The 13,713-nt window shown below is 42.2% G+C and overlaps 1 protein-coding gene across 2 annotated transcripts in view; it reads right to left on the bottom strand.

Moving 5' to 3' along the window:
• Positions 1 to 1,697: 1,697 nt before the first annotated feature.
• The window catches only part of hm13 (histocompatibility (minor) 13), a 37,412-nt gene continuing 25,396 nt past the window's right edge, over positions 1,698 to 13,713 (bottom strand). The window contains exons 8-12 of one of the 2 annotated variants that reach the window (XM_084429160.1): positions 12,588 to 12,671; positions 12,462 to 12,498; positions 12,270 to 12,372; positions 12,100 to 12,185; positions 1,698 to 2,484 (exon numbers count right to left, since the gene is read on the bottom strand). In XM_084429160.1, the coding sequence (XP_084285286.1) occupies positions 2,415 to 2,484; positions 12,100 to 12,185; positions 12,270 to 12,372; positions 12,462 to 12,498; positions 12,588 to 12,671 (380 nt within the window). In that variant the 3' untranslated portion in view covers positions 1,698 to 2,414. Of the gene's footprint in view, positions 2,485 to 4,580; positions 4,799 to 12,099; positions 12,186 to 12,269; positions 12,373 to 12,461; positions 12,499 to 12,587; positions 12,672 to 13,713 lie in introns of those variants that run through there. The other variant, XM_084429161.1, reaches the window with a different exon arrangement.

Raw genomic sequence — 13,713 nt, 5'->3', positions numbered from 1 at the left:
ATTACCTGTATTAACTGCACCTGTTTGAACTCGTTACCTGTATAAAAGACACCTGTCCACACACTCAATCAAACAGACTCCAACCTCTCCACAATGGCCAAGACCAGAGAGCTGTGTAAGGACATCAGGGATAAAATTGTAGACCTGCACAAGGCTGGGATGGGCTACAGGACAATAGGCAAGCAGCTTGGTGAGAAGGCAACAACTGTTGGCGCAATTATTAGAAAATGGAAGAAGTTCAAGATGACGGTCAATCTCCCTCGGTCTGGGGCACCATGCAAGATCTCACCTCGTGGGGCATCAATGATCATGAGGAAGGTGAGGGATCAGCCCAGAACTACACGGCAGGACCTGGTCAATGACCTGAAGAGAGCTGGGACCACAGTCTCAAAGAAAACCATTAGTAACACACTACGCCGTCATGGACTAAAATCCTGCAGCGCACGCAAGGTCCCCCTGCTCAAGCCAGCGCATGTCCAGGCCCGTCGGAAGTTTGCCAATGACCATCTGGATGATCCAGAGGAGGAATGGGAGAAGGTCATGTGGTCTGATGAGACAAAAATAGAGCTTTTTGGTCTAAACTCCACTCGCCGTGTTTAGAGGAAGAAGGATGAGTACAATCCCAAGAACACCATCCCAACCGTGAAGCATGGAGGTGGAAACATCATTCTTTGGGATGCTTTTCTGCAAAGGGGACTGGACGACTGCACCGTATTGAGGGGAGGATGGATGGGGCCATGTATCGCAAGATCTTAGCCAACAACCTCCTTCCCTCAGTAAGAGCATTGAAGATGGGTCGTGGCTGGGTCTTCCAGCATGACAATGACCCGAAACACTTAGCCAGGGCAACTAAGGAGTGGCTCCGTAAGAAGCATCTCAAGGTCCTGCAGTGGCCTAGCCAGTCTCCAGACCTGAACCCAATAGAAAATCTTTGGAGGGAGCTGAAAGTCCGTATTGCCCAGCGACAGCCCCGAAGCCTGAAGGATCTAGAGAAGGTCTGTATGGAGGAGTGGGCCAAAATCCCTCCTGCAGTGTGTGCAAACCTGGTCAAGAACTACAGGAAACGTATGATCTCTGTAATTGCAAACAAAGGTTTCTGTACCAGATATTAAGTTCTGCTTTTCTGATGTATCAAATACTTATGTCATGCAATAAAATGCAAATGAATTACTTAAATCATATAATGTGATTTTCTGGATTTTTGTTTTAGATTCCGTCTCTCAGTTGAAGAGTACCTATGATCAAAATTACAGACTTCTACATGCTTTGTAAGTGGGAAAACCTGCAAAATCGGCAGTGTATCAAATACTTGAACTCCCCACTGTATGTGTGTGGAAGTTGCGTTCACTACCATTTCATTAATAATGAAAGTTAGTTAAAGACCCTCGATCATGTCACACAGAGAAGTGTTCAGTGTCAGTCATTAAGAACATGTTTTTCTATTGGGTGAAGATCAGCTGGTTTTGGATGAGCTGGGCAATAGTTTATCAATAGAAGATGATGATGATGATGATGATGATGCCTAACACCGCAAAAAGGTTGTGTATTACACAATATTAAACACCATCCCTGCCTGTGTTCTCATATTGTTTACAAAAATGTATAGGCATATGCCAATGTATATGTATCTATTATATATGTATCTATTTTATATATATATATAGTAAATAAGAGTATTGAAACAAACACTGGTGATATGCTTTTCTACAGTGGTAAACACCACAGTTTAATGCAAATAAAAGTTATATTGAGGAAGAAATGCTCCTCACATAAGCTTAAACTTTGACACTTTTACATTGAGGAAATAAAGAATACACAAGAGGAGACTGTAAAACGATGGTGACCAAGCCAAGCATGAAGTGTAGAAACACACACGACTGGGACAGAGAAGACTAAACTCAACACCCGCACACTAGATCCATAAAAATTCTTTCACTTCCTAGAGAGATATTTGGTCCCACTTTTGTTTACACTTGTATAAAGTAAAAATATTTCATCCGGAATGCCTTTGTCCCATCATTTAACAAAAGATGGACAATTACTTAAATTTCACAAACTGAATCCCTTACGAGATCGCAGAGTAAAAGCCAAACAACAGAAAGCCGCTACACAGGAATAGGTACCAGACTTCAGATGTTTAATAAATCTGCATAGTAATCTGACATTACATGCAGGAAGTCAAACATCTACCCTATTCAAATACTGCATAATAACTAAAACCTTTTGAAAGCAAATAAAGCATAATTTCATATTTGAATGCTGAAGGCAATGACACAAGGGACGATGGAGAAACACAGGCACTGAAAGCTGCGGTACGTCAGTAAAAGAGTGGAGAAGTGCCGTGAGCGGCTCAAAACACCAGCGTTTGCTGAACGACCACGTCACCATGATGAACAAATGATTGTTTTCCACTTTTATTTGTCTTTATCAGATTCTGTCACGTCCTCTTTCGATGACGCATCCTCTGGTGAAGACTCTTCATACCTGCAGGAGACACGAGAGAAGAGTTAAACAAGCTGTTAAATCTGGGCTGATCTGTCCCTGTTATTCCCTGAGATTACTGATATTAATAAAGGAGGATGAAGAGAGAGAGAGAGAGAGGGAGGAGCTGGGCTGATCTGTCCCTGTTATTCCCTGAGATTACTGATATTAATAAAGGAGGATGAAGAGAGAGAGAGAGAGAGATTATTGATATTAATAAAGGAGGATGAAGAGAGAGAGAGAGAGAGATTATTGATATTAATAAAGGATGATGAAGAGAGAGAGAGAGGAGCTGGGCTGATCTGATCCTGTTATTCCCTGAGATTATTGATATTAATAAAAGGAGGATGAAGAGAGAGAGAGAGAGATTATTGATATTAATAAAGGAGGATGAAGAGAGAGAGAGAGAGAGAGGGAGGAGCTGGGCTGATCTGTCCCTGTTATTCCTGAGATTATTGATATTAATAAAGGAGGATGAAGAGAGAGAGAGAGAGATTATTGATATTAATAAAGGAGGATGAAGAGAGAGAGAGAGGAGCTGGGCTGATCTGATCCTGTTATTCCCTGAGATTATTGATATTAATAAAGGAGGATGAAGAGAGAGAGAGAGAGAGCGAGAGAGAGAGAGAGGGAGGAGCTGGCTGATCTGTCCCTGTTATTCCTGAGATTATTGATATTAATAAAGGAGAATGAAGAGAGAGAGAGATTATTGATATTAATAAAGGATGAAGAGAGAGAGAGAGAAGCTGGGTTGATCTGTCCCTGTTATTCCCTGAGATTATTGATATTAATAAAGGATGGAGAGAGAGAGAGAGAGAGAGAGAGAGAGAGAGAGAGAGAGAGAGAGAGAGAGAGAGAGAGAGAGAGAGAGACAGAGAGAGAGAGAGAGACAGAGAGAGAGAGAGAGAGAGAGAGAGAGAGAGAGAGAGAGAGAGAGAGAGAGAGAGAGAGAAGAGCTGGGCTGATCTGTCCCTGTTATTCCCTGAGATTATTGATATTAATAAAGGATGGAGAGAGAGAGAGAGAGAGAGAGAGAGAGAGAGAGAGAGAGAGAGAGAGAGAGAGAGAGAGAGAGAGAGAGAGAGAGAGAGAGAGACAGAGAGAGAGAGAGAGAGAGAGGAGCTGGGCTGATCTGTCCCTGTTATTCCCTGAGATTACTGATATTAATAAAGGAGGATGAAGAGAGAGAGAGAGATTACTGATATTAATAAAGGAGGATGAAGAGAGAGAGATTACTGATATTAATAAAGGATGAAGAAGAGAGGGAGGAGCTGGGCTGATCTGTCCCTGTTATTCCCTGAGATTATTGATATTAATAAAGGATGAAGAGAGAGAGGGAGGAGCTGGGCTGATCTGATCCTGTTATTCTCTGAGATTATTGATATTAATAAAGGATGAAGAGAGAGAGGGAGGAGCTGGGCTGATCTGATCCTGTTATTCTCTGAGATTATTGATATTAATAAAGGATGAAGAGAGAGAGAAGGAGGAGCTGGGCTGATCTGATCCTGTTATTCTCTGAGATTATTGATATTAATAAAGGATGAAGAGAGAGAGAAGGAGGAGCTGGGCTGATCTGATCCTGTTATTCTCTGAGATTATTGATATTAATAAAGGATCATCTGCTGTAGTGGACATGAGTGACAGATGTGCGCCCACATGACTAGAAACACACAAACACAAGTCCTAGGACAGCTTGAAACGCTCCCTGAAGACAGAACTACAGGTAAAATGAGTTAACACAGCAAACACAGAAGACTTCTGGGATATGAACTGTAATGTGTTCGCAGTGAGACTAGTGAACTAAGTGAATTTAGTTGGTTTTTTTTCGTGTCATTACATTGTTTAGTTACAATTTAGAAGAATTATTGAACAATTATATTTTATTAATATGCTATGCCCTCTGTAGAGGACACCAGGACTCAAAAAACTAACAATTCAACCAATACATTTTTAGGTTTCAGGATTTTATATACCAAAGTTTGTATAAAGATGATTATGAAGTTATGAAAGATATAACAGAATGATTTGATATACCATTTTGCTTTATGTAATGTGTGTAAACGGCCACAAGTGTGTTCTGCAGCCGTGAGTGAGCATGAGGAAGCCGACAGGACAGGCGAGAGGAGGCACTGCGCGGATACCTGCGTGAGGACCGCAGCGCTACATGTGTGTGTGTGTGTGTCTGCGCCGGCGGGGGGAGCAGGAGCACGGGACGGGCCGCTGCATGGACTCAGCCAGACTCGACGGGGAGCCCGACACCGTGGGGAAGTGTGTGAGCCGAGGGGTGTGCGGCAAAACCTCCTCTGAAGACTCATAGCTGCGGGCCAGAGGACCGGACCAGAGAGAGGAGGAGGAGGAGGAGGAGGAGGAAGAGGAGGAGGAGAGGAAGAAGAAGAAGAAGAAGGTCTGTAAGTGGCCTTATCACAGGAAGAAGTCCAGTGCAAAAACTGACAAAACAATGGGTCTAGGCTGCTTCCTTCAGACGCTCACAGGAGAGCAGGACATCTGCAGCCTGAAGCGCTGGACAACAGCCTGATGATGATGATGATGATGATGATGATGATGATGACGACGACACTGGCCCAGCCTTCATCTACTCTCCGCATCTCTCACACTCCTCACACAAACTCTACCAGCACACAGCGCCAGCATCACGCCAGCACTGGCTTCAGGTGCGAGAGAGAAGCGTGTGTGTGTGTGTGTGTGCTGTCTGATCGATTGCTCCTGTCTGCCTCGTTGCCTGCTGTGAGTGTGTTTGTTTGATTCGGTGCGATAAGCTCCGTCTTAGCCATATATTTCTTTGTTTTGAACCATCATTTTACTACCATTTCTAGTTGTTTATACTACTACATTTTACCCAACATCTCAGATTAACCTGACATCGCTAGCTTTTTTATTAGTACTACTAGCACAACACGCTAGTAATTCGCTAGCCTGTTAACGCGCCACCCGTGCGCTCAGCTATTTTATTTATTTATTTTTCTCTCGCGCGTCCGCGCCTTTGAGTTCATAAAAAGCTCAGGTGAGTAAGAATCACTCAACAAACACGGTGAGTAATGTCTTGTCCTGTTATTGTCACTTGCACTTCATGTCACATGTTTAGTATAGGCTTCTCTGTCGACAATATAGGATTTATATGTGATAAATGTAAGGAGACAGTTAGGTTGACAGAGAAGATTTCAGAATTAGAAACACGCATCCAAACTTTAATTGAGGATAGTAAGAGTGCTAGTGCTTTAGATGTTTTGGATGCGCATAGCATAGTGAACACTTTACATGAGTCGGTTCTGGCTGAAGTAGAGCCCGTGCAGCCGGGCAAATGGGTGACAGTGAGGGATCGCTCTAGTCGCGGATCTAAAAACCACTCTTCCGTTCCGATTACCATAACAAATCGATTTGCCCCGCTCAGTGAAACACCCACTGAGAATGATTGTGCCCTAGTTATTGGCGATTCGATCACACGGAAAGTGAAAATAGACACCAACCACCATAGTCACATGTTTGCCGGGAGCCAGAGCGCCTGACATCAAAGCAAATTTAAAAGTGCTGGCTAATGCTAATCGTAAATTCTCTAAGATCATTATTCATGTCGGCACTAATGATGTTCGACTCCGCCAGTCGGAAATCACCAAAATTAATATTAAAGAGGTGTGTGAACTTGCAAGTACGATGTCAAGGACTGTAATTTGCTCTGGCCCCCTTCCTGTTCACAGGAGTGATGAGATAGTTAGTAGATTGTGTTCACTGAATCGCTGGCTGTCTCGGTGGTGTCCGCTTAATAATATAGAATTCATAGACAATTGGAAAAGTTTTTGGGGCAAACCTGACCTGTTGAAAAGAGATGGTATTCATCCCTCCTGGGATGGTGCTGCTCTTCTATCTAGTAATATGGCTCATAGTCTTAGAGCTCAAACATGACAATCTGGGGCTCAGGTCAGGAAGCAGACAGACTGGCTTAACCGACTGTCTGCTAGCGGCCTCGCGTCACCAAGGTCAGATAAATCCTATCACATAGAGCCTCTTTCACCTAGCTATCATCATATAGAGACTGTGTCTGTTCCCCGAATTTGGAAATCCAAAAAACGTTTAAACCCAACTAAGGTTAAAAATTTAATTGATGTTCAACAAATAAAAAACAGCTATAATACAGATGAGCAAATGATAAAGCTTGGGTTGCTGAATATTCGATCGCTTACTTCAAAAGCACTCGTTGTTAACGATATGATTTCAGATAATAACCTAGATGTGCTGTGTTTGACAGAAACCTGGCTAAAACCAAACGATTACATTACTTTAAATGAGTCCACCCCGCAAGATTACTGTTATAAACATGAACCTCGTCTTAAACGCAAAGGGGGTGGTGTTGCTGTAATCTATAGTAATAGTTTCAAAACCACTAAGAAATCAAGTTTTAAATATAATTCTTTTGAAGTGTTAGTGCTTAATGTAAAAATATATAGTGTAAACGATAAATCACGTTTGAGATTTGTGCTGGCTACTGTATACAGGCCACCAGGGCACCATACAGACTTTATCAAAGAATTTGCGGACTTTCTATCAGAATTAATATTGACTGCAGATAAAGTACTAATTGTTGGTGATTTTAATATACACATCGATAATGAAAAAGATGCATTGGGATTGGCATTTAAAGACATTGTAAATTCAATTGGAGTTAGACAACACGTGTCAGGACCTACTCATCGTCGTAATCATACTCTAGATCTAATATTATCACACGGAATAGATGTTGATGCCGTTGAAATTATGCAGCAGAGCGATGACATCTCAGATCATTATCTAGTCTCGTGTAATTTGCATTTAGCCAAGGCTGCAAAGCCGACTCCGTGTTTCAAATATGTTAGACCTATCACTTCTGCTACTAAAGATTGCTTTATTAATAATCTTCCTAATCAGTTTCATCATCTCAGCATCTCAGATAGCTTAGAAGAACTAGATATTACAACAGAAACGTTTAACTCTCTCTTTTCCAGCACTTTAGACACAGTTGCTCCGTTGCGCTTAAAGAAGATTAAAGAAAATAGTCCAACGCCGTGGTACAACGAGCACACTCAGGCCCTTAAGAGAGCAGCCAGAAAAATGAAGCGCAACTGGAAGAAAACAAAACTAGAGGTATTTCGCATTTCATGGAAAGAGAGCTCGATTGCTTACAGAGAGGCTTTAAAAGCTGCTAGATCTGCTTATTTTTCAACCCTATTAGAAGAAAATAAACATAATCCTAGGTATTTATTTGAAACAGTGGCTAAACTAACGAAAAATAAAGCTTCAAGCACCGAAGTTTCCAAGCAGCACAGCAGTAATGACTTTATGAACTTCTTCACTTATAAGATTGATAATATCAGGGACAAAATTATAACTATGCAACCGTCTACTACAGTATCGCATCAGGCAGTGCATTGTAGTCTCCCTGAGGAAAAATTTGATTCATTCATTGCTATAGGAGAGGAAGAATTTAATAAACTCATTAAATCATCTAAATCGACAACATGTATGTTAGACCCTATACCGACTAAGCTACTGAAAGAAATACTTCCAGAGGTCATAGATCCTCTTCTTAATATCATTAATTCGTCTTTGTCTCTAGGATACGTACCAAAAAACTTTAAGCTGGCTATGATTAAACCGCTTGTTAAAAAAACGCAACTTGATCCTTCAGAATTAGTCAATTACAGGCCGATCTCGAATCTACCTTTTCTGTCAAAGATATTAGAAAAGGCAGTATCTTCACAACTGTGTTCCTTTCTTGAAAGAAATGATATCTGCGAGGATTTCCAGTCCGGATTTAGACCATACCATAGTACCGAGACAGCTCTCGTTAGAGTAACAAATGATTTGCTCTTATCATCCGATCGTGGTTGTATCTCTCTATTAGTGTTACTCGATCTTAGTGCTGCGTTTGACACCATTGACCACAACATTCTTTTAAATAGACTAGAAAACTATGTTGGCATTAGTGGAATTGCACTAGCATGGTTTAAATCATACTTATCTGACCGTTATCAGTTTGTAGCAGTAAATGAAGAGATGTCTTATCAATCACAAGTTCAGTATGGCGTACCACAGGGCTCAGTACTAGGACCGCTGCTGTTCACTCTGTACATGCTGCCATTAGGAGATATTATTAGGAAACATGGAATTAGCTTCCACTGTTATGCCGACGATACTCAGCTCTATATTTCTTCAAAACCTAACGAAACTTACCAATTCACTAAATTAACGGAATGCATAGCGGATATAAAAAATTGGATGACTTGTAATTTCCTACTTCTAAATTCTGAAAAAACAGAGTTTCTAATTATTGGACAAAAAACTTCCTCACGTAATAACCTAGAATACTGTCTAACACTTGATGGCTGCTCTGTTAAGTCTTCGTCGTCGGTTAGGAACCTGGGTGTGCTCTTTGATACCAATCTTTCATTTGAAAGTCACGTGTCTAGTATCTGTAAAACCGCATTTTTCCATCTTAAAAATATATCTAAATTACGCCATATGCTCTCATTGACAAATGCGGAACAATTAGTTCATGCGTTCATGACCTCAAGGCTTAGATTATTGTAATGCTCTACTGGGTGGTTGCCCTGCACGCTTAATAAACAAACTACAGCTAGTTCAAAACGCAGCAGCTCGAGTTCTTACCAGAACCAGGAAGTATGACCATATTAGCCCGGTTCTGTCAAAACTGCATTGGCTCCCTATTAAACATCGCATAAATTTTAAAATATTGCTGATTACTTACAAAGCACTGAATGGTTTAGCTCCGCAGTACTTGAGCGAGCTCTTAACGCATTATAGTCCGTCACGTCTATTACGATCTCAAAATTCCGGCCAGTTGATTATACCTAGAATATCAAAATCCACTGCTGGCGGTAGATCCTTTTCCTATTTAGCACCAAAACTCTGGAACAGTCTTCCTACCATTGTCCGGGAAGCAGACACACTCTGTCAGTTCAAAGCCAGATTAAAGACACATCTCTTTGACCTAGCTTTCACATAATACATTATAGACTTCTATAATTTAATGTTATGCTGCATAGATTAGGTCAGCCGGAACCGGGAACACTTCCCAAAAATCCTGATGTACTCGTTACATCATGAGAAGAATGGCATCTACGCTAATTTTAGTGTCTGTGTTTATCCCAAGGTTTTTCCTGCAGCCTGCCGGATCCGGGCCGTATCCAGATCTGACGAAGGACCTTCACCTGGACCGATGACAACGCAGTGCTGAAGTGCCAACTAGTCTCTCCCTATGGAGGATCCCACTACCACTCTACAGATAAGGCGTTGTCGGGAAAATTCGTCTCGCGGTCCTACCCCAAAGCAACAAATAAAATAAAATTCCTTATCAAAATTTATAAGGAAAGACAAGTACTTTGTTTAGGCTTGGCTTGTAGGGAATTCCAAACCTGCGTATATTCTAACGCACATAACTATAGAACCCATTCTAAATGCGCATGTGAACGCCATCAGCGTTTCTCACAGGTTCGCGTTTAAAGTCTGTGTAGAGAGAATGGTGTCGTCTTAGCGGCCCCTAATTTAATAACAAATGATCATTGCGACGGAACCAAATCAATTAAAACTAACTTTAGATGGAAATAACTTAACTCTGCTGTAAAGCCGAAACAATCTCTGTTACCTTAAATTATACGCTTATCTCTGTGAAGCTGCTTTGAGACAATCTACATTGTTAAAAGCGCTATATAAATGAAGATGACTTGACTTGACTTGTGTGTGCATGAGTGTGTGTGACGGTCACTCTACACCAGTGTTGGGAGTAACGCGTTACAAAAGTAATGCACTACAGTAACATATTACTTTTTGCTGTAAAGCAGTAGTGTAAGGCATTACTAATCAATTTCCAGTAATATTTTACTTGGTACATGTTCAGTAACGCTTGCGTTGCAACACACTTTTAGCCCAAAATTTAATTGTTAAAAAAAAAAAACGGCGCAAAACCCCAGCAAGACCGCGAGACATTACCGAATGAAAAATGCAAGTAAGTTATGACCTGCTCGTGTCAGTCAGTAGCCGCGTGTGGTGTCCAACTGTGTAAATAAAGACTAAATGACAGCTTCTGATATATTTGTATGGCGATTTATTTCAGTCATCTCCCTCTTGCTGGTGCACCTCTGTATTGTGTGACAGTCCAGTGACGGCGTGTTTAGGGCAGGTTTTACAGGAGTGCAGCGAGGCATGATTTCGGTCTCTGTGCTCACGCTGGCCAGTGGAAGAGCGGCTAATGGGAGAATATGGTAGAAGAAGACTGTACATTCGCGAGATGGACGTGCGCGTTACTCTGTTTGTTCTGTGTTTTCTTTCTAACCAGTTAGGCTATGTTTAGGTGGTGTTTTTCATCATGTTTTCATCACGCAATCATGTTTTTGATGCGGTGGTGACGCGCTCATGTAACACGTAAGGGTGGCGCTGCCAATAAAGCACCTAAAAGCTGTCACAAAGAACCGTTATGATTATGAATGTCAAATATAGCAAGGAGACATTTTGTTGAGACAAGGAGTGTTTTCTGTGTCAGTGTCGGCTGCAAAGATGAAGTTGACGATGCTGACTCGCGATCTTCGCAGTAACGCTGAGTTTCGGTTCATTTATGAGACGAGCTCCAGTTCACGCGCCGGCGCCTCCATGTCGTGATTATCTCGTGTCTAATATATTTACTTCTTATTTATTAAATCCAGGCAATTGGTTGATGAAACATTGATTAAAATTAAGATACAATTAATACAAAACGAGATTCACTTGAAAGAAAGGCTTTGTGCTTTCTGCTTGAGGTCTCTGTGAAAGTTTTAAAGCAGTCTTTTAGTGCCGCTTTCAGAGCGCTCAGGTCCGTAACATTGTTTTTTCCTCATAAATGCGAACATGAAAAATAAAATAAAATGAATATATTATGTTCTGTGGAGAGCCAACCCTTCTTCATACGGTGGGTAGTATCATGTTTGGTTTGCGCAGTGTATTTCACAGAATTACAAAAAAATATTTTGCTACCTAAAAGTTAAAGATTTTGTGTGTCACGCATGCATGCATGTCTATTTCCCTCATATTAAATATAAAACGCATGTGTAGACTGATATTACTCCTTTATTAAGGGAGTATGGATATATAAACAGAAGTTTCTTTTAATATATTGGTATTAATAATTGATTTTCTATTTCAAGTTTTAAGAATTTATCCTCAACTAGTTTTGTGGTGTAGGTCTACGTATTTTCTAATGTTAACTTCAAATAATACTAATAGTAATGTAAAGATGTGGTAGCATTGGATCTGTACGGGGAGGATAACTCTGGGGGTGGAAGGTGTGTGTCGTGATTCTGCCTTCTCACAGCGACACAGGTTCGTGGATCTGAGTGTCGCAATTTCGGTTTCATATCGCATATCTTTACAGCCCTGGTCATTTAAGAATGTTACGTTCTACTTCTGTAGTTATTTTGGTGAAAGTAACTCAAAAGTAATACAGGAGTAATGTAACGCATTACAATTCTGAGATAGTAATATTGGTAAGGTAAAGAATTACTTTTAAATAACAGTAACAAGTAATGTATAATGTATTACAGTGTTGAAGTAACTTGCACAACACTGGTCTACACACACCTGAACATCTCAGTCAGTTCTCCCTTCAGCAGAGCCACCAGCACGGGGAAGCCCACACACGCCGGCACCAGGTACAGCAGAGCAGGCTGGGAAACACAGCAAGACAGCACACATTCAGCGCCAGCTTGAGGTCATTTCTCGGACGAAGGACAACTATGATGTGTATTTACCTGCGCGTGTTTAAAGGTGTGCATGACGAATATGGTGAGGCCCAGGCCGAAGATGTACGCCAGGAAGCTGGTGTAGAAGTACGTTCTGGTGTTCTTCTTCAAACTGAGAGAGGACGACAAGATGATGACGAGAGCATGACAATCAGATCTGCAAGCGGCCCAAACCAGCCGAAACCAAGCCGAGGACTTTACCTGACGTCGAAGCGCAGGAGCAGAGCGATGAAGATTCCTGACGGGAGCAATCACAGAGATGAGCGATTCACATCGACACACACGTCTGAACCACACGAGCCTCAGAAGTCTGAATCTCATATTTACCCGGAATGACTATGTCCCCCAGTCCCAGCATGGCGAAGTTACTGGCCCCCAAACCTCTCTCCAGCAGATCTTGTGGGAACACCACTGGAAGCAACAGAAGAGAACAGGGGATTCTGGGAATCTGTACACTCCTCCTGACAGAACAAACTCAAGACTCATGAGATCTGAAGACAGTTTTATTAAAGTTAAACTCCAAAATAGCAATTTATAGCTAATGGAATATGTTATAGTAGCTATTATACACGGTCTTTTACTTTTTTCAGGCCTGGAAAACAATTCCTTGATATTCCCAGAACTCTATGTAAAATGTAATTGCATATAATAATATACTACACATTACATCTGCGCACTCAACCAGTGCAGCCAGTGAAGCTGCTTTAGACGATTCTTTATGCAAAATGGAAATCTTGAATGTCTACCCTTCAGACGCACGAGCGTACAGTGTGAGCGTACAGTGTGAGCGTACAGTGTGAGCGTACAGTGTGAGCGTACAGTGGTGAGCGTACAGTGGTGAGCGTACAGTGCGAGCGTACAGTGCGAGCGTACAGTGCGAGTGTACAGTGCGAGCGTACAGTGGTGAGCGTACAGTGGTGAGCGTACAGTGCGAGCGTACAGTGCGAGCGTACAGTGCGAGCGTACAGTGTGAGCGTACAGTGCGAGCGTACAGTGTGAGCGTACAGTGCGAGCGTACAGTGTGAGCGTACAGTGCGAGCGTACAGTGTGAGCGTACAGTGGTGAGCGTACAGTGGTGAGCGTACAGTGGTGAGCGTACAGTGTGAGCGTACAGTGCGAGCGTACAGTGTGAGCGTACAGTGTGAGCGTACAGTGCGAGCGTACAGTGCGAGCGTACAGTGTGAGCGTACAGTGGTGAGCGTACAGTGGTGAGCGTACAGTGGTGAGCGTACAGTGGTGAGCGTACAGTGCGAGCGTACAGTGTGAGTGTACAGTGTGAGCGTACAGTGCGAGCGTACAGTGCGAGCGTACAGTGTGAGCGTACAGTGCGAGCGTACAGTGTGAGCGTACAGTGGTGAGCGTACAGTGCGAGCGTACAGTGGTGAGCGTACAGTGCGAGCGTACAGTGCGAGCGTACAGTGTGAGCGTACAGTGTGAGCGTACAGTGTGAGCG

Source organism: Rutilus rutilus (assembly GCF_951802725.1).
Source record: "Rutilus rutilus genome assembly, chromosome: 13".
Classification (NCBI taxonomy): Eukaryota; Metazoa; Chordata; class Actinopteri; order Cypriniformes; family Leuciscidae; genus Rutilus; species Rutilus rutilus.
The sequence above is the reverse complement of the archived record's forward strand: the minus strand, read 5'-3'. Positions and strand labels throughout refer to the sequence as shown.